The sequence below is a fragment of the Polypterus senegalus genome, chromosome 1 (genome assembly GCF_016835505.1).
Source record: "Polypterus senegalus isolate Bchr_013 chromosome 1, ASM1683550v1, whole genome shotgun sequence".
Classification (NCBI taxonomy): domain Eukaryota; kingdom Metazoa; phylum Chordata; class Cladistia; order Polypteriformes; family Polypteridae; genus Polypterus; species Polypterus senegalus.
The window spans coordinates 188,380,649-188,406,529 of NC_053154.1; the positions used below are offsets into that span (position 1 = coordinate 188,380,649).

Below are 25,881 nucleotides of genomic sequence, written 5' to 3' on the forward strand. Positions count from 1 at the left end.
ACCACAGTTTTAAAGCTGCAGTTACTTTAACTGTTTATACTTTATATTCAATTACTGAAAAGGGCACAATATTCATTTTATTAATAGAAGTACTTTTAATAAAAAGCAGTTGAATGGCATTTCTGTTTTTGCTGTGGTATCGAAGATAATCAAATATTGTATAATTTCACTGCTACTGGTATTGAATACAAAAATTCTGGTATTGTGACATTACTAGTATCTAATAGCCTGGGGAAATGCCCCTTTTACCCACCCAGAGTGAAATGAAGTGGTTGGCTTCCATTCCCTAATAGGTTGTCTACTGTATTGTTTTGTCACCAGTGTCCTGTTTTTCGACCATGTATAGCTCACTTAATACTCTCTACTTCTTGTATCATTCCTCATTGACCCCATACATCAGCAGTATGTTATCTAGCAAAATGTGACTTTTTTGGTTTATCTGCTGCTTTCCAGTTATGAGAAATATGTCCAAACACAGTCTATTAGTAACTGTTTATCCTTTGTGTATAGTATTGTCCTCACATGTGATGCAGCCAATTATTGATTAATTAAGTGGAGATTGCAGGCATCTGTAGATAACATGATTTACTTTGATTTACTTCTTTTGGATGGAAAAATTGTGTATTACTTGACTTACTTTTTTTTTTTTTTTCTCCTTGCAACAGACAGCAATGACCTTGAATGAGAGATTCAAGATTTTGAAAGAACAAAGGACAGCCAACAGCTACTTAAGAGGAAGTCGCTTCATCACTGTGGGGTAGCAGCTATTACTGTTAACAAAAGACTTTGCACCACTGACCCGGGGGCTTCATGTTCAAAACTGGGAAGGACAGCAAGTCGTGTCGAGTTTATATTTGTTGGGTGTGCATGGCTGGAGTTAAGTGCCTCCAAAGGTTCGTTGCCCAGAGTTGATACTGATGTTTGCTGACCAAGGATGCCAGTTACTGGAAGAACAGACTTCCAGTGAGACTCCTGAGCAGTTGTCCTATAGAAACCCCTTGTATTGTTCATTTCTGCTGATTTTGTTGGGGGTTGTTTGCAAATGAAGGAACACAAAAAAATTCACATTGTTTCAGTGGAAATATAGTTCAGGTTCCTTTAATTTTTTGGAAACATCAATTTTAAGTTGAAGAAAGTTGCATTTATTATTTACTAAAGTGTTTATCATGTATTACTATCATTAAATAACACTAGACTGTCATTTTTCTAGCAGTTTAGAAAGGCAGTTTTTTAGTAGGGGGGAAAAAATAACTTGAATGTTTTCTTAATGATGTAATAGTGACCCTCTGACATTTTGGATGTTTAGTTGGTTTGCATTGTCAAGTCTCCCCTGTCTGTTAATTGACTTGCATCCATCTCCTATGTTTGCTTGAGGATAACAGTTTTTATTTGTGGCTTTCTACATGCCTGAAACCACCCTTATTTTATTGTTTGCAATATATTTTGAATTCATGTTATGCATATAGAAATGTTGGGCTGGGTGACATGTTTAGGTTTTTTCTCACAAAGATGCAGTGCATCATGGGTGGCATTTTTCACATGTAGCTTTTTTTGTCCTTTTGAAGTGTATAAAAATAAATTTTTTTTAAGAATACATTTAATATCTGGTGGTAAAATTGTGTATTTTTTTTATTTAAATCATAAGCCTTTCATTAGGAGGTGGGGACCTATCAGTGTCACAAACGAAGAAAAAACCCTTACCAAAAAAGCATAAAACCTATTGGTTTAACAATTACATAACATAGGGGTATATGGTTTGATGCATCTTAATTTAAAATGTGCTCATTGTATGTCATTTAGAAAAATTTCTTTATTCTTCAGACTCCTCTCTGTTGGTCTTGCTTAGGAGTAGGTGTGACTGTAATGTGAAACTGTTTTTGTGTCACAATTGTGTAAGTAGTTTTCACAGCAGCTTTTATTTGGAATTTGTTTCAAGCATGTAGCTGCCGTATTTTCAGAGTGTTTAAAATATTGGGGTGACAGCTGGGATTGTGCAGGATGTTTATTTTTTTTAAGTTTATATACACAAATGGAGTACTATATAAAGTGTTGTCTAATGTGAAGGAAGGCAGTTTCTTTCCCTAGTTACTGAGACCTGCTGTGACTGATCAACATTGTTAATGTTACAGAGGGTTAGAAGTGTGCCTTTTAATGGATTTATTTATCTTTTACATGCTTGGACAAAGTAGGTTTAGAAATAATCACGTTTGCTGTTTTTATCTGCTTAGTGTGACACTTGGTTGGAACTAATGTTATATAAGAAGTTGCTAAATGATGCACATTTCTTGAACATTGTTAAAGCTTGGCTTGTGCATAAAGCTCTTCTCAGACATGAAACAGATATGAAAAATGGTTGAATGAGTATTGCCTTAAAGTAATACACACAATGAAGCTGATTTTCTGAAAGTTGATGTTCTTTGTGATAAGTAATGATCTTTTTATTTTTATATGTATGTAAAAACTCATTCATTTCACTTACCTGTTACAAACCGACTTGTGGATGTTTGAAATGTTTGCTTGTTTAAAATCTCTTGTGCATATTGACAGTGCTAGCAAATATTCTGCGAAGCATCAGTGGCCCTCTGGATCAGGGTTGCCAGGTACCTCGGTCAAAACCCCCTCTCATTAGCAAGCCAATTTCCACCCAATTTAAAAAATGTTCTAATTTTTAAAAACTAAAAGTCAAGTAATGTTTAGTATTTATTGTGTCTAATACAGGCTATTTAAAAAAAAAAAAAAAAAGGTCCTGTCACTTGTACAAGTAAATTATATTAACTAGCTTAGGCAACATATCTACTCAGATATTTGTAGTTACTCTGATTTAAAGTAATTTCGAACTTTCCTGTGCATTATCCTATGCCAATTGCAAAATAAAACGGTCAATGTTCTTGTATTACATGGAGGTTATTCACAAACGATAGGTGCCTTTTGTTATCCAATACAGGTTAAAAATGTTACTTGATAGTCATTCTAATGAAAAATCTCAATGAAGAGATATTAAAGTTTAAATTACTGCAAATGAATCTCACATAGGACATAGTCCAGGGATATGCATGACAGGTGGATTGGCTGTGCTCTGTGTGTGTTCACCCTACGATGGGCTGGCACCCCATTTGGGGTTTGTTCTTGCCTAGTGCCTGATGATTGCTGCTGGTGACCCTGCCCTGGATAAGCTAATTAGAAAGATGGACAGAAACCACACAGTGAACATGCAAATGTTCTATGCTCTGATATAAATAGTTTCATTTTAAAATTAACTGAAGACAGTGTTTATCCTAAAATACATTGTGCAGTTTTATTTGTAAAGAAAAAAAAACTAGAAAAGCAAAAGTAATCAGTCAAATAATAGACACTACCTATAAACTCTTCTATACTCCAAACCCGTCTGACCCTCAACCTATACTTAAGCGTCGAGATAAGTGGGCGGAGCAATGACAGTTGACTGTTGCATGGTTCGGTATGGTGGTTGCTTTCATTGATCATTTGGAGATGGAGAGAATGTGGAAGGTGTATAATACTATTTCCATAGGAAGGTAATTCACATGGGGGAAAAAATGCTATTTTAATTGAATTTACCCCATATTATAGTCCCCCACCTCCGCCCGCTCTGGTAACCCTCCGCCGAATTCCAGACAGCGCCCATGCTCGCTAGTATTGCATTTGTTTGGCGTACGATTTGTCCGTTCAAGGCTGTGCGTGCCCTCACGGCAACGTGCTTCGCGCAAGCGCACTGCCGCTACTTAGTAGGAGTTAGCTGTGTAATGGCGGCTGCTGTGGTGTTGTCGGCTGATAGCCCCGCTCCTGCCTTTGCAGGCGGTGGTGTCGGAGTTGGGGGAAGCAATTTTGGGCCAGCAGGACCTACATCGTGGAGCCGTTCTTTGGACCGGTCGTTAGAGGAGGCGGCAATCACTGGTTCGCTAAACCTATGCGGCAGGAAGCTGAAGGAGTTTCCCAGAAGTGCCAACAATCACGATTTGAGCGACACGACTCGAGCTGGTAAGATTTTTACGGAGGCCTCGTTTGTGTGCAGATCTCTGGTTGCGTTCAGAGTGTACGTCGGAATATGCCATGGTTTCGGGAATATGGGGGGGTGCAGGCGGGTCAGTGACTCAAGTTGTTGTCAATCGGTTTTAGGAAGGTGAAGTAGCACATATAAAATTTGCCCCTCTGCTCACGCATGAAATAGACGAATTTGCCCTGAGGGCATAAATGCCACCCCGATGGGTAAATTGCCTCTAGTTTTAGACTTAGAAGGGAAAGATCTCCACTTTGTTGTACCCAGGTTTTTCAGAAGCGATGGAAGGTTTGACTTCGGGGTAACTTCCTGCCTGACTCTATACTCTAGTTTGAGTGCAGTATTACCTCGCTAGTATTCAATCCGCAAGTTGCGTTGGATAGAGTTCGCACACTTTTGTGTCTGTTTTATGTAAACCGGTCCCGTGTCCGTGTAAATTAGCAGAGTTTAAGGATAAATTTCCCTTTGGAGCTGCGATTACTTTTCCATAATTGGGTATATACAACAGAAGACCACTGCAGTTGCCTATAGGCTGATCATTCTTTAGCCCATTTCTATCTGTGGTTTTTATTCATTGAACCATTTTTATTGTGGTCTTCATCTGAAGAGTTGACAAGAACTGTCACATTCCTGTTTGCGCCCGATGGTGCTAGCTTCCTTGTGCCTTGGCTGTACTTGCGCCGTCAGTATTTTAAGGATACCCCGTTGTTGCTGCTTTGTGCTTCTCTCAGTTTTATCTAATCGTTTCAGTATGTAATATGCATTTTTGCGTCATTCAAAATGTCAAAAACATATTAAAAAAAAAAAAAAAAGATTTTGATCATTTATTTCCTCCGTATGTTTCAGGTAAGCCTGAGAGTGAGATTAAGTTGGGTCCATTAATACAGTATTTGGATAGTGACACAATTTTCATAATTTTGGCTCTGTGCACTACCACACTGAATTTGAAATGAAGCAATCAAGATGTGACTGAGTTGTAGACATGCAGTTTTCATTTAAGGCATTTAACGAAAACATTGTATGGGCCATTTAGAAAAGACAGCAGTTTCTATACATGGTTCCGCCCATTTTCTGGGGCTCAAAAGTATTTAGACAAACTAACATAATCATGAATATAATAATCATTTTCAATACTTGGTTGAAAATCTTTTGCAGTCAATGACTGCCTGAATTCTGGAACCCATGGCCTACTCCAGGTGCTGGGTTTCCATCCTACTGGTGGGCCTTTACTGCAGCTGTCTTCAGGTGCTGCTTCTTTGCTGGAGTTTCTGTCTTCAGTTTTGTCTTCAGCATGTGAAATTCATGTTCAATTGTGTTGAGGTCAGTTGATTGATTTGGTCATTGAAGAATATTTCACTACTTTGACTTGAAAAGCTGGTTTGCTGTCACATTGGCTCATTGTCCGCCTATACTGTGAAGCATCATCCTATCAGTTTTGCAGTGTTTGTCTGGATATGAGTAGACAGTATAGCCCTATACACTTCAGAAATCATCCTGTAACTTTGGTCAGTAGTCATGTCATATCAATAAACACTAGCAACCCACTTGGTAATGATAGGCCTACCTCCCAGAAAGCATTCTTGGTTTGGCTAAATGTTGTAAATTGATTTTCCTTCAAGGAAAGCATTCTGCGATCATCCAGTTGTCTTCCATGGTTATCCAGGCCTTCTAGTGTTGCTAAGCTCACCAGTGCATTCTTTCTCTTTAAAAATGTACCAGATGGTTGACTTTACCACTCTAGTGTTTCTGCTATCTCTTGGATGAGCGTGTTTTGTTTTCTCTACCTAATGGCCTGTTTTTATTTTCATGGACAGCTCTTTGGACTTCATATTGAGATTTCACTGTGGCAACATTCAAATTCCATTCTTGGAATCAACTAAAGACACTACCTGCTTAATAGTTCATGGCATACTGAAGGATCTGCTCACACCTGCCAATGGAGCAGTATGTCAGTCAATTGTCCAAGTACTTTTGAGCCCCTGAAAATGGGGGACCATGTATAAAAATGGCTGTTATACCTGAATGGCTTAAATGATATTTCCATTAAACCCTTTGAATTAATGCTGAAAGCCTATACTTCAATCATGTAATTTTTCTTCATTTCAAAACCATTGTGATGATGTTTACAGCCAAGATTATAAAAATTGTCAGTGTCCAAATACTTATTGACCTAACTGTACCTATACTTTTAATTTTTCTCCAAAGGGTACTTAAACTTGCAACAATATACCGTATTTGTTGCAGTTGCTCAAACAATCTTTTCTTATTTCTAAAATCTGTACTATTCCATCTTAACATGGCTACATTACAATTTCACATCATAAGTGAAGAGGGTAACATTAACAAGATGCATTGGGATTGAAGTTTTCAAAATTGACAATAATAAATTTAAAATTGTAATACATAAGCAATATGGCCACTGGATGTATCAACACTTGTTTAGTGTGCAATTTCTAAAGCAGCTGCTGTCACAGAGTTAACAATCATATACTGAAATAAACTGACATACTGAGTATCATATGCTTTGACTTCTAGGATTATGGGCAACTTTTAAAAAGCTCTTTAGGAAAAGCTATATAAAATCACAAGTAGCCATGTTTATTTAAAGTCGCACACAAAGCTATTTTGTTAGATTACTTTTTAAAGAAATACGCATAGAAAGTCTGCTTTGTACAGTATACCTAACTTGGGAGACTTCCTATTTCATCAGGGTATTAAAAAAAAAAAAGCAAAAAAAAACAAAGAAGTAAGAAATAAAAGAAACAAAGAAACCTTGTCACTTATCACCATGTGGAAAGTCAAAGAACTGACAGAAAAATGTGATCTTGTTTTTTTAGCTTCACAAATCCGATAATAGCATTAGATTTAATACTTTAATATGCTATTGAAGAGTTGTTAAAGTAATGATCAAGAACTTTAAGATCAAAAACATATTGTTATCTTACTAGGAAATGGACAAAATTTAACCTCTCTCTATCACAAATAGAAACGATGATGTTGAAGCCCCAGACCATCTGAAGGTTACAGCAGCAACTTGTGATTGCTGGTTACGGATCCTCATATCTACAAATAGGCAATTGGACAAAGCATTGTTGCTAATGCTAACTTTTTGCAAGGGTTTCAGAAACAATGCTACTGATGACCAGAGACACATGAATGTGGCTGGAGCGTGTTAAATGCCTCTTTAAACATTACCAAATGACTGTGGTCAGATGTGATTAAAATTGGGCTCTGTTTATTTACAAGCATGCATCATCTTCATCTTTATTATGAGAAGAAGGGTGTACCAGTATATAAAAAGATCTCTCTACTGTGAAAAACTGTGAGTGGCCATTGATATTGCAGTGTCACTTTTCAGTCACAATCTTTTAGTGTGACAAGTAGAGGGATTTTCTGGTTTAAAAAGCCTGGTTTCCTTTTCTAGAGTAATTAGACTTTCTTGTAGGTTGAACATAACTGAGGTCCTGAGTATATCTTGCTATGAGCCTTTTGGTTTAGCCATCTTAGTCTCTAGATGTAAACAAAATATAAAACATTTTGTCTGAGCTAAAGAGGGTAATTCATTAAACTCTTAAGTTAATGTAGAACATTTCTGAATAGAACAATAATGTGAGAACCATCTAAAGTTGCTCTTCAATTCTATTATGCTGTACACGAAAGAGACTTTTACTGTTATTGTCAAATGTGTTTGTGCTAGATACACGTGTTTTTTTGGGGGGGTAGATCAACAGTTGTTATGAAATGTTTGACTCATTTTCTGTGTTTGTTAATTATTACGGACTTTTTTGTTCATCTTCATAAAGGGTACCATTAATAACCCACTGTATGCCTCTAAACTTAATGACACAGTGGTTAACTCTAATACATTCCAACACTTCAAGCCCAATAGGTGGTTATCAGATTAAGATTGGTGTTGAGTTTGTATTGAGAACTATTCTTGATATATTCCAGGTTAAGTTCACTATGTTTGAGTTCATTTTATTGATGTGAGAAAGTGGCCAGGTGATGAATTAGCATCCTTTTGTTTAGGGCTAATTTTTTTTTCTTTAATTCTGAACTAGTCTATCACTGTACTTAACTGGGCAAACCCATTCATCTATCCATTTTGCTAGCCTGCTTATCCAGGATAAGGCTGTGGGGTAGCTGTAGCCCTCATTCATGTTTGGTTTATATTGTGAAGTATGTACTGAGATTAGTTGTTCCAGAGAGTGTTACAGATTGAAAAGATTTAGGTGCTTTAATTTATTGAAAAACAATTTCAAGTAGGTTGCATTTATATGTTACTTGTTTAAGGCTGCTGTTTTTCACAAATGAATTTTTTTTCTGGCCATGTACAGTACAGGCCAAACGTTTGGACACACCTCCTCATTTAATGTGTTTTCTTTATTTTCATGACCATTTACATTGGTAGATTCTCACTGAAGGCATCAAAACTATGAATGAACACATGTGGAGTTATGTACTTAACAAAAAAAAGGTGAAATAACTGAAAACATGTTTTATATTCTAGTTTCTTCAAAATAGCCACCCTTTGCTCTGATTACTGCTTTGCACACTCTTGGCATTCTCTCGATGAGCTTCAACAGGTAGTCACCTGAAATGGTTTTCACTTCACAGGTGTGCCTTATCAGGGTTATTTAGTGGAATTTCTTGCTTTATCAATGGGGTTGGGACCAGCAGTTGTGTTGTGCAGAAGTCAGGTTAGTTGGATGATCATTTATTTTTCAACAGGACAATGACCCCAAACACACCTCCAGGCTGTGTAAGGGCTATTTGACCAAGAAGGAGAGTGATGGAGTGCTGTAAATGGTCATGAAAATTAAGAAAACACATTGAATGAGGAGGTGTGTCCAAACTTTTGGCCTGTACTGTACGTCCCAATATTTGTGGGTAGGGTGTTTTACCATTATTTTTAAAGAAGCAGCTGCTTTCTAATCAAGTTGCACTACCTGTTCAATGTTTGACAAATGGTGTATTTTTCAGTTCTGATAAATGGTCATACATACATACATTCCATGTTTTATAGCTGATCTGGGTCTTTGGTGCAGCAATCTAATGCCCAGGCATCCCTTTTCCCCGCCTCCTCTTCCTTCTCATCTGGGAGGATACAGAGGCATTGCCTGGACAACTGAGAAAAATAATGTCTCTGGCATGTCCTGGGTCTGTCCTGAGGTATCCTCCTTGATTTAAGTTATTTCTGAATATCTGCACTTCTCACCCAATCTCTATGGCTGAACCCAGACATGCTGCAAATGAAACACACATCTGCAATCTAGTGCTATAGGTCCCTACTCACAGCTTATGACCATAGGTGAGGGTAGAAAGGTAGATAAACTGGTAAATCGAGGGTATCTTCTTTTGGCTTGGGTCTTTCTTCAGCATGACTGACCAGTATATTGTCTGCATCTCTGTGGATGCGCTTGGACTTGCACTTGGCTGTAAGCTGGATGCATGTCTAAGGTCACAGCCTAATGAAGCCAGTAGAACTACATCATCCACAAAAAGCAGAGATGTGATTCTGAGGCCACAGAACTAGACACCTACCGCTCCTTGGCTGCACCTAAAAAAGCTGTCTATAAAAAGTTTGAACAGAATTGCAGACAAATGGCAGCCGTGGCAGAGTCCCACACCCACTTTCTCTTGGCAATGCCAAAAGCAGCTAGTACTCCATATTTCTGAAGCACCACCAAACACCCTGAGGGATGTGGTCATATGCCTTTTCCATGTCCACAAACACATGTAGTCTGTTTGTGCATACACCCATAAACCCTTCAGAATACTTGCGAAATTAAAAAGATGTTCTATTGGGCTGTGAAGACTGGGACAACATCTACATTGTTACTTATTAGCAGTGAGGCTGTACCAACAGCTGGATCCTCCTTTCCAGAACCCTGGCATAAACCTTCCCATGGAGGCAGAGAACTGATTCCCCCTAAACACATCTTCCATTCCACTTTCTTAAAAATGCCACCCCATTTTGACAATTCATGGAGCTTTTCTACCAAGGAGTGTTGAACTATCTCAGCGACTTCAGCTCAAGTAAAGGGTAAGTCTTCCTCCAAGTTGTCTGATTCCACTTCCTCAAAGGAAGACATCTCCCCAGGTAAGGTCACCAGCCCTCCATCCCTGCTGTAATCCGCGTGGGCAAAGGACTTCTTCCAGAGTCGCCTAACTGTTTGCCAGAATTGTTATGAGGCCAACACAAAGTCAAAATGGTAATCTGTTACATTGTAAACAGGCTTCACAGTTATAGATCTCTGGGTTTAAAGCTCGGACCTCGCACTGATTATAGTTTGAATGTTCTCCCTGTGTCTGCTGTAGCTTCCTTTGTGTACAGTATTTCAGCATTACCTTAAGTATGTTTAGGTTATGATGATTGTTTGCAATAAACTTTCATGAGTGGTAGTAATGCACCAAAATTGAAATTCTTGGCTGAAGCCAGATTTCAGAAAACGCTGGGCCAAATACTGAATACCAAATAACGTTTTTCAGTTATTTTCTGTGTATTTATTTTTGTGCCATTGCATAAGGCCTGAATTAAATCAACTTCATGTTCAGTTAAACTGCATATTGATGAAAAATCCCTTTATTAAAGAAAGTCGGACATTACCGAGAGGATATATGTAAAAATTGATTAAAAAGATAAATGAATGTGAGTAGTGTCAGTGTTCTTTGTCTATTCCTTGCCTGGCAAGTCGTACTAATTCACATTGTTTGTTACACTCAATGTGTTTAGTGTTCTTTCAGTTTGTTTCATTATAATCCATTTAACTTTTTTTGGCCTTTTGCTTTTCATAAGGTGCTGTTTCTTGCAGTATGTCACTACTTGTTTATCACTGAACAAACCAGTACAATCCTCTTAACAGTGGCATCCTTGCCGCAGATTGCACACCAGTGTGGCATACAACTAATTTCTTATAGGACAGGAGATACTGTTTGAGAGCATTGGAAACAATGTCAAGCATATTGTAGTTTTTTCTATTTTATTTTTCTATTTAGTTTTGGCTAACAAATTCAGTGCATACCTTGTGTTTGAGTATGGTTGTTTGTAGATACGTTGTATACATTTGTTCTGTTTATTGTGGTGCTGTCACAGTCATTTTACAATGGGTTCACTATTTTTTTTTTTTCTTTGGACCATCATTGTTAGTACTGAGAGCAAAGTAATTCAAAATTACTGATGATGCTCTTCATTTTGGTATTAAAGTACATGATACCTTTTGTACTTATGAATGTCAGTATAGTTTGGCCTTCAGTGACAACTCAGTCTTGAACCCACCTGCCTTGCACTGAAACCTTTAAGTACTTTAAGTATCAGTCATAGTGAATAAACACTATTTGCTTTCCACTTCCATTGACGAGAATGAAAACCAGCTTCCTCATATCTGATTTTTCTTTTATCTTAACTGGTCTCCAAATCAGAATTTTAAGTGTCTCAGTGATAGGAATTGTTGTGTCTGTGACTCATCATTTAGCTGGTGTGTCCATTTTTCCTAACTTGATCAGTGGTGTCATCAGTCCCAATTTATCCAAAAAGTTACATACATATGGATCAGAGAAGTTTTCTTTTATAAATTCCGATTTCTATGTGGAAAGTTGTGAATGCCCATTTCGGGACTGTCTTTGTGTATGGTCAGTTAAATGAAGATTGAATTGTATCTAATAGCATGGTAGTAGGTTTCATTTTAGAATTCAAAAGTAAAATTTATAGTAATTCAAAAGGCAGGGAATGTGGCTCAGTGGTAAAAGCTTTGGACCTCAAACTGTGATGATGTGTTCAGATCCCACCACTGATGCTGTCTGACCCCTGAGCAAGTCACTTTAGTAGGGCACTATGGAATCTTTTATTTTTTTTTTGCAGATTCCGTTTTTTTTGATTCTCGGTTTACAACATTTTATTTTTCCTTGATTTGGATTTTTGGGTTTTAATGTTTGTTTTTTTTTTCTGTAAGTAGCAACAACTACAACAAAGCAAACAATAATGAAACACCATTTTACATTCCTTTTAATGAAACAGCACACTAGAACAACTGAACCTTATTTTGCAGTTCCATCCATCAGGTAGGAGCCCAGATCCTCCATGATTCTGTATGCTGAGACTGCAGTAGGACGGTGAATGTCCCCCAGAATTGTAATAGCTGTTACTAGTTTGATACATCCTTCTGAGATGAAGGTTAACGTCACTTTTAGAGTCTATGGTATTTGTTACAGCCTGAGCTGATGTGTTTTCAGCCAAAAATAACTTTTTGTAGAGGTGAATATGTTCTGCGAGTTACCCGACTGAGTCGAACCAGCTATTCTACCTGGTGTTTCCTGCCTCGGGGGTTCCAGTTGCAGCTCTCCATAAAGATAACATCTGACAAAAAGTACTGATCTTCAGTACCTGTAATTGTAAATTATTTCAAACTAGACATTAAGCCTGTTACAATAACGGGCGCTAGAACAGTAGTGCATGAACATTAGTAGGAACAGTCTACTGTATATTAAATGGCAAGGGACCTTGACCTCATTCTGTTTGTTGTCTTAATTTTTTTTGTCAAATATTTTTGCAAGAAGCCTAAAGTAAAATAATAATAAAAATAAAATATAAAAGTATATGAAAATAGATGAAGTATAATTAATATTGCCTTACTGTAAAATTTTGTAACAATCTGTAATACACAATATCTGAAGAAGATATTTAGGAAAAATGTTCTTTTTTTACCTCATGAAATGTTTCTATAAAATTTCATTATAGACAGCATTTCTTGTAAATATTCTGTCTGAGTTTAGCAACAGTTTGCCTTGTTCAGGACCATCTAAGACCTTGACAACAACATCTGGGAAACGTCTAACTCTTGATAATGCAACATGTAACTGACTGTGGCTGAATACTGCTTCTGGCAAGTAAATGCCAACTTTTTCTAAGGTTTGCTGTTCTGAGTCTTTCTCTTTTAGCGTTTTTCTGACGGTGATTTTCTTTTTCTTTAATCGATCTATTTGCTCGTATTTTTCTTTGTCTTTCAGCCTTTCTTTTGTTGCTGTTTACTTGTTGAGCTGACTGTTCTTCCAGGAGACGTTGCTTATATAGGATTTGATTGTCCCTGTCATTTGTCCTACCTGACGTGTCCTTTTTTTATTGGGTGGCATGTTGTTAGTAGATACGTTCGTAATATTTTCTCTTACAGTAATACTGGCTTGTATGTGGCTGTAATATGCGTCACTGTATTGTGTGCCTTTAATTTATCTCGCCGTATATGGTTTGTATTTCCGTAAAATGCCTGTAAATTTCTCTGACAGTAATAGTGGCTTGGATGTCCGTAATATGAGTTTAATTTTCTGTCACAACAGTGGACAATCAGCAGAGTGTCCCCAGCAACTGATGTAATGTGTGGCATGCAGCTGATAATTGTGCCTGTGGCGTCTCCCCAGCAAGTGCTGTGCAGTTCCTCAGCAAGTAATTTAATCTGTGGTGGCTTGCAGCTGATTATTGTATGTGTGGCATCTCCCCAGCAATGGATTTTATGTGTGCGGTCGCGACTATCTAATCAGCACTCTCCCCAGCAATGATGCCCTTTATTTGCTTATCATGCGCGGTCGCGGCTAGGCCATTCACTGTGTGCCCAGCTTCCAGTGTGTGTCCGTCCATGGTGCCTTGCGCATGAATGGGCCACGGTGCGATGCGCAGCGCAGCCCCTTGCATGCGCACTTCACCAGAAGACGCACACAGGGGTTTTATTAAAGAGGATGATTCCTAAACCTTTAAATGTTTACCGATTGAAAATGTGCATCATTGCATCTGTAGCTTAACTGTATATCATAAAATAATTACAAAGCAAAAGCAAACTAATCTGCTAGATGCTAAATCCGGGAATTAAACAGAAAAAAAGAAATGAGAGACATACTTTTAAGGGCTTGTTGCATCTGAGGAGAAGCCAGCTCTTCTACCCAGGTTTGTAGGTGCCGAGTTTATAACGGAAGAGTCAAATGTGGACCTTGCCTGCCTTGTCACCGCTAGGCAAAACATTTATTAAATCCAGAAACATTGTTAATTTTTTTAAAGGGAACCCGTTAACAAACAGTACTTTTCACTAATAACATTTTCTATGGGAAAGACTGTTAATACCCGGTTAAATATAATTTCATGTACAATTAGAACTGCCTACATAAAAGAATTACCATACAGCCAAATGTTTACTCACCTATCACTATGGTGAGAGCTATGTGGTCTCAGCTATCAGTGGTTTCATCAACTACACAGAAGAACGGTGTCCACATGTTGTTCTAAGTTACAGAGTAAATGAATTTGACAAAGACTGCTCTCATTTTCTGGCAGCGTGCCTCTTTGTTTACAATGCTTAGTAATGAAAGGACTCATCTTCGTCATTTTTTTGAGCGGTATGTCTGACTTGCATGGCCACAAAGGCCTCCACAAACTGGCGTATTGCATTTGACGATTTTGTTATTTTCCTCTGTTGTTACCTGAAGGGTAACTCTTTTTGATCTTAATTTCTCCTTGTTGTTTAGATTGGTTTTAGATTTGACATGGTCATTGCAAGTATATTTTCGTGTCCAGTCTGTGATATGCTGCCAAAACTTAAAGAAAAGTTGTTGTCAAGATTTGTAAAAGTCGCCGGGATATTGTTGTGCCTCGAATTTTGCAGTTAAGCTTGTGTTTCTTAGTTTTTCTACTGTACTTAGGGTATCTGATACTGCTCGCTTCTACATTTCTGTCTTATGAAGCTGGCAGATAGAGGCATAACTGACTTTCTACGAAGAATTGCATTCACTTGAAAAACAACAAACTAGAAAATAGTTTCTGAATGATAGAACTACAGATTATTCAATCGTTTAATTCAGTCTCTAAATTCCGCACATTTCTGTTTTTAAATCTAAAACCCGTTTTTATGTGTTAATTCCATTATTCTGTCTTTGTTTTCCGCATTGCAGAAATCATAGGGCCCTACTTCACCCATCAGTGCTCTAATTGGAATAATAAATGAAAAAAAAGAAACATGTCTAAAGTTGACAATATAAAAGAGAAAGCTCGTCTTTAAACACATTGTTTTTCCTAAATTGGGACACCCAATTCCTAATCCAGAACAAATATTACCTAAAACATTTTTTATCAAAGTAATGATTTATTTATACAAAAAACGAAAGAAATAGATGATTGGATTATAAAAGGAATAAACAGAAACAAAAACACTGCTGCCCTTTGTTCCTGACTAAACAGGTTTAAATTTTTTTCTAGCTGGTGATGTGGTCATTAAAGGCCTGGATCTTAGTTTTTATCCTGGAGACTCACAAGCCCAGACACTCAGAGTCCTCGCTCAGTCTTTTGAGAGCCCCAATCAGAGCATCCATTGACTCTGTGAACATCACAGCATTGTTGGCAAAGTCAAGATCAGTGAATCTCTCTTCACCAATAGATGCCTGTGACGGTGCGGCTCAGCTCCTTGCACCCTCTTCTTTAATGAGAGCCTGTTGACCTTGACACCTTCAGTACCATAACTGAGATGAACATGGCAGATGAGGACAAAACACACCAAGCAAGGGGATGGTGAAAGGTGCAAGTGCTTTTATTAAAAACTTCACAAAAGCTAGTGTTCAAAAAGTGCAGTGCTCAAAACTGCGAATAAATAAATAATCCATAAAAACGTCCAAATATTAGTAGAGGTTGGAATAATCAAATAAATAAATCCATTAAAATGAGGTTAAAATTCAGCCAGGATCGTCTTCTTCCTCCGTGGCTTACAGCTACTTTGTCGCCCCACCAAAAGTCTGCATACACATTTGCCTTCCTGCTTCACTTCACACTGAAGGACTGTCTACCTTGAAATTCGGATTGTTCTGATATGTGACCAGTGGCAGGAGCGGCCTGCCGGGGGCGGCAAAGAATTACTTTTATTTTAGTCTTCTAAATTGAAATACCTAAATAAGGGGGTGGCGAAATCTTTCTCCGCCCCGGGCGGCTGATACCCACGCTACACCACTGTATGTGACAGAGTGTGAGGTGCCAGAATGCAACCATTTAAACTGGTACAGCATTGGCATAATGCTGGTTTAAATACTGTTAAATATTTGGCATTTCAGTACAGTTCCTACTGAGTTCTCATCTGTGGACTATAAGTTAGTAACACGTTATTGCATAGCAGGTTAAAATAATAAACTGTCAGGAGACAGATAATTGTTTAGTCAGATGAATGTATTTGCAGCAGGACATTACTTTTGGTTGTCTTAAGTGAATTGAGCTATATTATTTATTAATGGTACTATTAATCTATAGCGGCAGTTTCTTTATTTATGATCAACATTTTCTTTTTGTTTATCCTACTGAGGATTGCAGCAGCAACACACAATGCTAGTCAGGTCAGCCCACCTTATTCCCAGCAGCTTCCTCTGTCCTGTACTAGGGAATTGATGGATGCTGTCCTAGGTCATCTTTCAGTAGGCAGTGACTTTTACAACTCCCAAGGGAGACACCCAGGGAGCATCCTAACTACATGACCAAGCCACTTCATCTTGTTCCTTTTGATCTAGATACACAGGGGTTCTGCTTTAAACTCATCCCAAACTGCTGGGATTCTCACCGTACCTTGGACAGTAAGCACAGAAATCCAGTACAGGAACTTCATTTTGACTAGTTATATTCAATAGATCATTCATTTTCTCAATACCTGGAACTTGTAATCATAGTTCAGTATGGGAATGTAGACTGGCTCATTAATCAACAGTTTTACCTTCTCAGCCATGATTGGATACAACATTTGGTACTTTAACTCCTCAATTTGGAGTAAGTACTAACCAGTTAACCTGAACCTGAATAAAACACACTCTTTTGGGAGATTTCAGTGACCTCAGATTTGGAGATACTACTTCTCATCACAGCCACTTCACACTCCGCTGTGAACCATTACAGTGCACACTGGACATGATAGTCTGATGAGGTTAACAGGACAAAAAACATTTTCAGACAGCAGAGATGCAGTCCTTAGATTCCCAAACTGGATAATCTCCTAGCCATGCTTCATCATGATGCTCTTTATGTTAAAGTCATGAATAGAAAAAGAGAAGAGGTGAAATTTTAACAGTTTAGTGCCTGTTTTAAACGTGACAAGCATGACAATAACACCAAGTATGCAAATACTGCTATCCCTATGCAAATACAGGGACCACATACATGAACTCCAAGCCCTTAAAGCACATGTCACACAGAATGTGTACTTTTTCAAGTTCCATTATTCCTTAGTTAGCTGTGTAAGGACAAAGAGATGTTCCATGTCCTGGGCAGAACCTTCTCCTAGATCTGAGGTGCACCTGTTAGATGAAGTCTCTGTCCCAGTTCCCGGTAACTGCATAACACAGTTATTATGTGGCAAAACTAAAACTATAAGACCAGTAAAGAAAAAAAAAAAACTTGCCTGAAATATTCTAAACAATGAGAAATATAGAGAAGAATCTACAAGAATTTATATACAGTATTTTGTGTAAAAGAAGACCGCTCATAACTTACATTCACTATTTGAAAGTACAGACTGCTTTCAGGTTATAAATCTGTGTTATGTTTAAAAAGATTAGAATAAATGGGTTCTTGAAAACAAAATATTGAAACAGCATTAATAATTGAGATTTTAGAGATTAATTAGTGTATGGTGTATTTTAGTCAGTATAGAACTTAATCTCTTTTTTTATTAAACACAATTTATGTTTTAAGTGGTGGCAAAAATGTATGCAGAGAAGTTTAAGGAAGTGTTGGGGTAAAACAAGAAGAACAGTCATCTGCAAACAATGGTGGTGCATATGAATAAAGGATTTTAACAGAAAGAACTATTTACCTCCACTATTAATAAATGGAAGGTCTGACATTTTAAAGATGTTTTTGTCCTATTAAATTATGTTGTGTGTGGCACATCTTAAGGTCCAGAGTAAAGATGATGCTTGAAGGACATTGAGACTTTACTAAGGACTATTTACACAATTTCTGTAGGTCATCAGTTAGGAAGGCAAAAATTGAAGAACTTGTCATTGCTGTAGAGGCAGATGTGAATGAGGTTCAAGATACTGTTTAAGGAAACCTTTAAAACTGAAACTGTAAAACCATTTTCAGATACGGCTACACTTAATAAACAACAGGATCACTTCAAGGAGTTGTTTTCACATTTGGACATTTGTGGCACATTTCAGGCCTTGAGTGCTAACTGTGAAAGAGAATTTAATCTAATGAACAATACAAAAACAAAATCACAAATCTATATTACTAAACGAAGATTCTATATATGCACGGATGCCAGAGGCCAGCAGCACCAGAGTCAAACCCAGTGGTTTCCCAGAGTCAGTAGGTGGTACCCAAACAACACTGCACAACCTGTAAACTAAACTTCAAGTCACAATACAACCGCCGCCCGAAAGCAAACGCACACACCACCGCATATACAACTTATTGACGTAACCTGATAAATAACCAAGTGATTGGATTGCTTCCTGGAGAAAGCCACGTCTTTCTAAGTACTGACAGTGTTGATTCTGAACACAAAACTGAGCATCTTAATTTCCCATTAGAATATTTAAACACTATTAGCCCGGACGGATTACCACAACACAATCTTAACCTTAAAGTTGGGAAAAAATTACCTTTTAAACTTAAACAACGCCAATTTCCCATTAATGCTGCATTTGCCATGACGATCAACAAATCCCAAGGACAAACCATGGACAAAGTAGGGATTTACCTATCTGAGCCTGTATTTGGACATGGACAATCTGTTGCTTTTTCAAGAGTCCGGCGTTCATGTGACGTTAAAGTGAATGTTTTAACTACTCCATACTAGGGAGAGCTAATTCAAGGACAGGAAACCATCTTTACCAAAAATGTTGTTCATAAGGAAATTTTTGATTGACTCTTTTGAATTTACCATTTTATGAATTTTTTGTTTCCAGTTTACTTCATTTAAACCTTTGCACTCCAATATTTGTTTTACTTACAGTATAAGTGTAGCAACTCAAAGACATTTTGAACTTAAATGATATAACAATTACATTTCAATTTTAGTTTTAATAAATTGGTTAATTTTAGTACAAATATATTTATTTAATTAAATTAAAACTTTCCCAGGACGCTCCCACCCCATCATTTTTCATCCCTCCAAAGATCGGAGGGAACAGAAAGTGATTGTCATTCTTGGATTTGCAATTCTTTAGAGAAACTGGGGTTTACTGGTTAGTTAGATTCCAAGCATTTGGAGAACTTGATAAGAATTAAACTCTTTAACTTTTGGATAGACTGTTAATGTTCTTAGTTTATATTTTATGAAAAACAGAAAAAAAATCAGAAGAGAAACTTAGAATTTTCAGTGAAGGTTTGAGCAGAAATAAACTTTATAAAAAACTCTTTTAATCATTTCAGTTAAAGTTTGGATATTTAACATTAAAAATACATTACAGGATATAATCATGTATATGATTTGTTTTTTGTGCTGTATACAGATATGCATTGCTAAAACTGGTGCTGAAAAATTGTTGGTTTATAAAACTTGATGCTCCCAGCAAAAAAAAAAAAAAAAGTGCATGCACCAGGCCAGAGCAGGGGTTCTCAATGTCGTTACTGGGGACCCTGCAGGTTTTTGTTCCAACCAGATTCCTAATCAGTGACAACACCTTATAGCACTGGTCTCTTTTAGTTAGCTGGTATTTTTTTTTTTCTTTTATTCGACATTCAATAAAGCATAGCAGCATGATTTTTACATTTATAAGACATTTATAAATATTTCTGCTTTTGCTATAGATTTAAATGCTTAACTCTCTTTTGTTGATTTCATTTTACTTTGCCTTTCTGTGTGCAGTTTTTCCCCCTTCATTGTATCTTAATAATGACAACTTAAAACGAGCAGAGCAGACACCCAGGCAAACAACACTGAATAATCAAAGGCTGCAGCTACTTTAGAGTCAGACTCACTAATTAGTAAATAATGGATTAATTATACAATTAGAACACCTAGAAATGTAGAATGAAAATCAAGATGAAAATACTGTTAAAAAGAAAAAAATACATTATTCCTATATAATTGCTTGGTACATTTTTATATATATATATGTGTATATATATATATATTTTTTTTTTTAGCAAACTTAGTTTTCTAATTAATATATTGTTCCTTAAACACAGAACTTGGGAAATATCAGTTCACTTAATTAGCCCAGGAGTTCAATTTAAAACAGAAGCTGGTTAGAACAAAAACATGCAGCGACAGGGGGTCCCCAGGACCGACGTTGAGAACCCCTGCCTTAGAGGGAACGCTGCCTGCAGGAGTCTCGCCACAGAACTGAGCTTCAGGTACAAGAGTCATCTAAGTGTTTTAAGAATATGACCACACAAAGAAGATGATGCAGTGTGTTTTATTAGGTTTCTATAACATCATGTGTTACAGCGTACTCACTTTAATATTAAGTGTAACCTTCCTCTGCAGCTGTAATAACCTCCACCCGGCCATGCAAACAATCATATAGATCACATAGGTTTTCGTGTGGAATGTCATTCCATGCCCCTTTGACCCTAAGCGGCAACCGTTCATGGTGTATTACTGGTTGCTATGTGCCGGATACATGCTGCCTATTCCAGTCCCATACATACTCAACTGGGATCTACTGAGTGTGCTGGCCAAAAGAGTTGAGAGACAGACAGAATCAAGTGCACATTGAGTTCTGCAGGTGGAATTTGAGCAGTCTTTGTAATGCTGTAAGAAAACTTCTCCCGTTTCATGCAGAAACAGCATTGGGACCAGTTGGATGATGTATCTGATGTATGTATCTAATGTCTCCCCCTGATGTGAATGAGCTGATAGTACGAAACACCATGATACCTGGCCTGGGCCCTTTGTGTTGCAACAATGGATGTAACTACTCACCTGGGGCCTCATGAATTCACACTATAACATGACGTAAGCACAAAAGTGAAAAAAATCCAGATGCATAAATCTGTGCGGTCACCAACTTCCACGTTATTCCGCTACATAAATCCCAGTCAGTGTGAAAAGTAACGCACGTGCATGCGCCTGCTGTCCCGCCCCATGTCCTCCCAGAATTACGCCTCTTTGAATATGCAAATCAATATAAATAGCCCTTAAGATCAGCCTTCCAAGAAAAGACAATGGCAAAAAGTACGAGGTAAAATAGAAAAACTTCAGCGAATACCAAGTGGAGTCAAGGAAAAGCTTACTATTTGTTGGTTTAAACAGTGGTATAAACAACAAAAGGAAGTTGATGTAGTGACATAGCGAGTCGGAGAAACACGAAAGCTCAAGTTCACAAAGTTGCACAGTGCCCGAAATACAAACGTCACATATCAAAGTCGCCGTGAAAAGGCAAGTCGTAGCCCACCGTCTGAGTGTCATATGAAAGCTTATTAGGGTACAGAGAAAAAAAAAGGCACACAGTGGGGGAAAAAGCACAAAATGTCAACTTTAATCTCGAAATTTCCACTTTTATCACGTAGTTTTATCACTTTTAAGGAACATTGAAATATCTTTGTAATATTTAATTATTTTATCTATGTACCCTTCCAGTGTCACGCCAGCCACAGCAAGAATACAGCGCGAGACAGGAACAATCCGTGAATGGAGTTCCAGCTTCTGGCTAGTGCTGCAGCACCGTGTAGTTAAAGTTTTATCTGTATTATATAATAAACGTATTTTGCTGCATGTCGTCTTAAAAGTGATATCGTCATCATATGTAAATATGCGCTTTATAAAGTGGCTCAGGTTGTGCAATATTATAACTGTAGTGCAATTTTACAGTGAGGTAATTCTAACAAGGAGCACTTGATTGAGTGCGTTTATAGCTCTTGTGATGGAACTGTTTCTGAACCACGAGGTCCGAACAGGAAAGGCTTTGAAATGTTTGCCGTGTGAAAGAAGTTCAATAGACAGCATAGCTGAGGCAGTGTGTGCTTGATGCTGTATACCGATAATTCTATTTCTCAGATTCTGTAGATCTTTGATTCCCCACTCAGATACAGTGATATAAATACTCTGAGTGGTGCAGTGAGAGTAATATGGAAAAAGATGATCCGTTGTGGCAACCCCTAAAAGGAGCAGCTGAAAGAAGAAGAAGGTGCAGTGAGAGTAACAACGCTAAAGCAGCTATTGTATTTAGAATAGTTTGACCATTCCGTGGACCATTATATTGTTACTGCTTAATTACAATTAGATGCATTAAATTAATAAACAATATGAGGTTAATTTCAGTGTATTTTTAAAGCCGCGTCAGGGATGTGGATCTGAAAAAGAAAGGATAACCACACAGGAACAGCACTGCTTTGACGCTAGGTGCCGCCAGTCTGCAAAACCGAGCGGAGAACTTGCGTATGTCAAGGTATGAGGTACCGTGGAAATGTCGGTGACTTTATGCCAAGTTTAGGTTTTATACATCGTGATTAGAATGCGGAAACGTTCTTACGCAACATTTTTGTGCGGACGCACTTTTTATACATGAGGCCACAGGTCTCTGTGGGACATTTAGATTCCCAAGAAGAATCTACTTTTATCCCTAAACATAACAGATCAATACTCCTGCTGTCAGCTTGTTGTTTTAGATCCATTTATCCATAAAAAATTACCCATCTTATTCGCAATGTATATTATGGCTACACAATTTTACATGTAGTAGATAGATATAATGCATTGGTAAATTTGGCTTTTTACAGAAACTTTTTAAATAAATAAATACATACACACACACCAGAATGACAAAAGCAAGAAAGTTTAAAAGAAAGAACATTTCTGACTTGGCCGTCATAGTCACAGTGAGGCATTATGCAAGCCTATTGCTGCTGTTATAAAGGAGCCCTAGTAGTGTTTCTTGACACACTTCTGCTGAATATTTTGTTGGCAGAAACTACTCACCATTAGTGTGTCAGAGAAACGATGTGCAGCATTGTTCATACTGACACTCAGTTTTGATTTAATTCTCTCCATTGCTGCTACTTCTAGGAGGTCCACAGCGTGTCTTATAATGGAGCTTTCCCTTTTAATTAGCTTGTTTATTCAGTGGGCCTCCCTTGACATGTTGTTGCCAGCCCAGCAAACCGCAACATAGAAAATTGCACTGGCCGTCACAGAGTTGTAGGAGATATGAAGGATATCACTTCCCACATTTTATTAACATTCTCCCTAGGAAAGTGAGCCATTATGCACAACTGTAAAATTGTGAGGATGCACTTGTGGATGGTAACGTTCACAGTTGATACAAATCAATTAGATTTAATAGTTCACCTGACTCTCCGATTTCCAAACATATTTTTCACATTTTTTCTTTATAGAGTCCCATGGAGTTCACGCCTATCTTTGTAGCATTTGGGCCACAGGAATTCATCTTAATTGGCATACTGGCCCATCACAGGGTACAGTCACATTTCATTTTAGACAAACAATATTTATTATAACAAATAGTCCATCAAGAGGAAGTGGCATTCTTCTTTTGTCATGTTTCAGTTCAGTCTTTCAGGCAGGGAATAAAGCATTTTGTAGCCTGTGACAGCAGGAAGTGACAATCTAGCCACTTCCTTTTTGCTCAGTCACCTCAAGTGGCCTTAATTCCATTGTTCTCTCTTTGAAAATACTTTGTATGTGGCTGATAACATTCTGCTACTAGTAGGTGAATATTTAGGGGCTGTGTGTATGTTCTCCTGGCATTGCAAGCAATCTTTACTTCCATCTGGGAGATGGGCATCATCCCAACTGACTGGAAAATGGGACTTGTCATCCCTATCTGGAAAGGGAAGGGTGATCGCTGGATTGTGGCAACTAGAGGGGGATAACACTGCTTTTGGTCCAGGTAAGGTCCTTGCTAGGGTTATCCTCGATAGGATCTGTGATAACGTACTCACCTACCAGCGACCAGATCAGTTTGGTTTTACTGTACACCTAAAAGTCTACCATTGACTGCATCCTGCCACTGAGGGTTCTCATGGGGTGCAAATGTGAATATCAGCAGAGTTTCTTTGCAGCCTTTGTCGCTTTTGGTAAAGCATTGGATTCAGTTGATCAAGCTGCTCTGTGGAACATCCTGAGTTGCTGGATATCATGGCTGACCTGTAGTGGATGCAGAATTTTTGCATTTTTCCCAATTGATTCTGGGGTTCGCCTCAAATAATAGAGCTACTGAAGCAGCACAATTCCTAAAAGTGAATCAGAAAACACTAAATTTGTATTGTTCTTTTGATTTTTTGAAGCCAAAGTAATGTTTAGTATTTAAATGACATAGGTATCAAAGCAGTGCTATCTCAATTTGTGACTCACTTTTGCATTCATAGTTAGTCCAGTGACTAATTCTGTTATTAATGCACAAGCATAAACAGTAGCTCCATCTGATTACTTATGTGAATGAACTTGAAAACAACACAATTTAGGCCGTTTTATGGGAATTCCTAAATAATCTTAAATTAACAAGTTTGATTACACAAGGAACCTTAAATTTGGGACATATCTAAAAAAATAAAAGGAAGGAAAAATTGATTTTCTTACAAACCTGATTGTAAAATTGTGTTTTTATAAAAGCAGCTTTGAAGTATTTATGCATATTAAAATATTCTAAGTTAGTTTTATATTTACTAATTCATGTACCAATAACATAATGTTGAATTAGTTTAGTATTAGTTTTAAGCAGTGTTTTTATTTCAAATAATGGACAGAAACTGTGAGTAAATTTACTACATGCACATGATAAGATAAATCAGGTATTTAAATAATATAATCGTTTATAATCCCCACCCCATCTTGCCTGAAGAAGGGGCCTGAGTTGCCTCGAAAGCTTGCATATTGTAATCTTTTTAGTTAGCCAATAAAGGTGTCATTTTGCTTGGCTTTTCTCTACATTCATAATGGCTAACACGGTACAACAACCTAGTACTATAATCCCCACCCTGAAAGCCCCACCTTGTTGTTACTCTGACGGAAAATCCCTCCTTTGCCATACATGAAATTGAAGCTCTGAGCTGTGTATTTTTTGTTAATTAAAAGCATGGAAATTTAAGGCTTTCTAACTTTGTTTAATAAGATTTAGTGTTACAGTCCCTAACGATTCAGCATGGCATTTTCCTTGAGCGGGATTGGAGATGTGTTCTTTACTGGAATGACCGTATTTCCCCAATGAAAGGCCGCGGCTTATTCATTAATTTTACAAAATGTGTATTGGGTGCGTCTTGCTTAAATGGGGCAGCCTATCTAAAAACATTCGATAAAAGTATAATTCAGTGCACAAAAAGACGACATACTCAAATGATTTGTTGAATTTAAATGTACTGTTTACTTAAAAAAAAATCAGATAGTGACAATGTTCATAGGTACAGTTAAAATAACTAAGTCCACAGTTTGAAAAGAATATGAATTATGAATTGTCCAGTATACAGTAAAATGTCAATTAATAATGACACCATCATTGGTTCAGTGATCACTTGGCGCTGCTGCATCTAGCCTCTTCTTTACATTCGTCTCTTTCAGGTTCATTGCTGCAATATAAAAATTTAACTTTTTCAGGGCTTTGCTACATTGCATCCTTGTATATAATACAAGCTAAGAAAAAAGCAAAATTTAACAGAAATAAAAGGAACAAAAGTTTATTGTTGGCTGGGCAAAGACAAGTTTTTAATTTTCATTTGAACAACTGGAGGGTGGGGGTACTGCAGTACAGCAATGTCAATCATCTGTCTACACATAAATTCTTCAGAATAAAATTAGCAACACTAAAATCAGACTTACCTTACTTCAAATCCTTCAAAATCAGATCCGTGATCGTTGTTGTCGCCGCCAAACAATTCGATTGCGACCTGTGCTGCTTTGCTGTTGCTGATGTTGGACACGCTTTCGTCACTGGTATCGCTCTCAGACATTGCA

General features: G+C 37.5%; 2 protein-coding genes across 14 annotated transcripts in view; both read left to right on the top strand.

Annotated features, from left to right (window-relative positions):
• The window catches only part of LOC120536386 (UAP56-interacting factor-like), a 46,017-nt gene extending 44,416 nt beyond the window's left edge, over positions 1-1,601 (top strand). For all 6 annotated transcript variants that reach the window (XM_039764730.1, XM_039764718.1, XM_039764712.1 and 3 more), the window contains one exon: positions 666-1,601. In XM_039764730.1, the coding sequence (XP_039620664.1) occupies positions 666-761 (96 nt within the window). In that variant the 3' untranslated portion in view covers positions 762-1,601. The remainder of the gene's footprint in view (positions 1-665) is intronic.
• A 2,117-nt stretch (positions 1,602-3,718) lies between these two features.
• lrch3 (leucine-rich repeats and calponin homology (CH) domain containing 3) overlaps positions 3,719-25,881 on the top strand; it is a 42,266-nt gene continuing 20,103 nt past the window's right edge. For 4 of the 8 annotated variants that reach the window (XM_039764767.1, XM_039764815.1, XM_039764774.1 and 1 more), the window contains exon 1: positions 3,720-3,996. In XM_039764767.1, coding sequence (XP_039620701.1) covers positions 3,762-3,996 — 235 coding nt within the window. In that variant the 5' untranslated portion in view covers positions 3,720-3,761. Of the gene's footprint in view, positions 3,997-25,881 lie in introns of all 8 variants that reach the window. The other 4 variants (XM_039764790.1, XM_039764807.1, XM_039764799.1 and 1 more) reach the window with 3 other exon arrangements.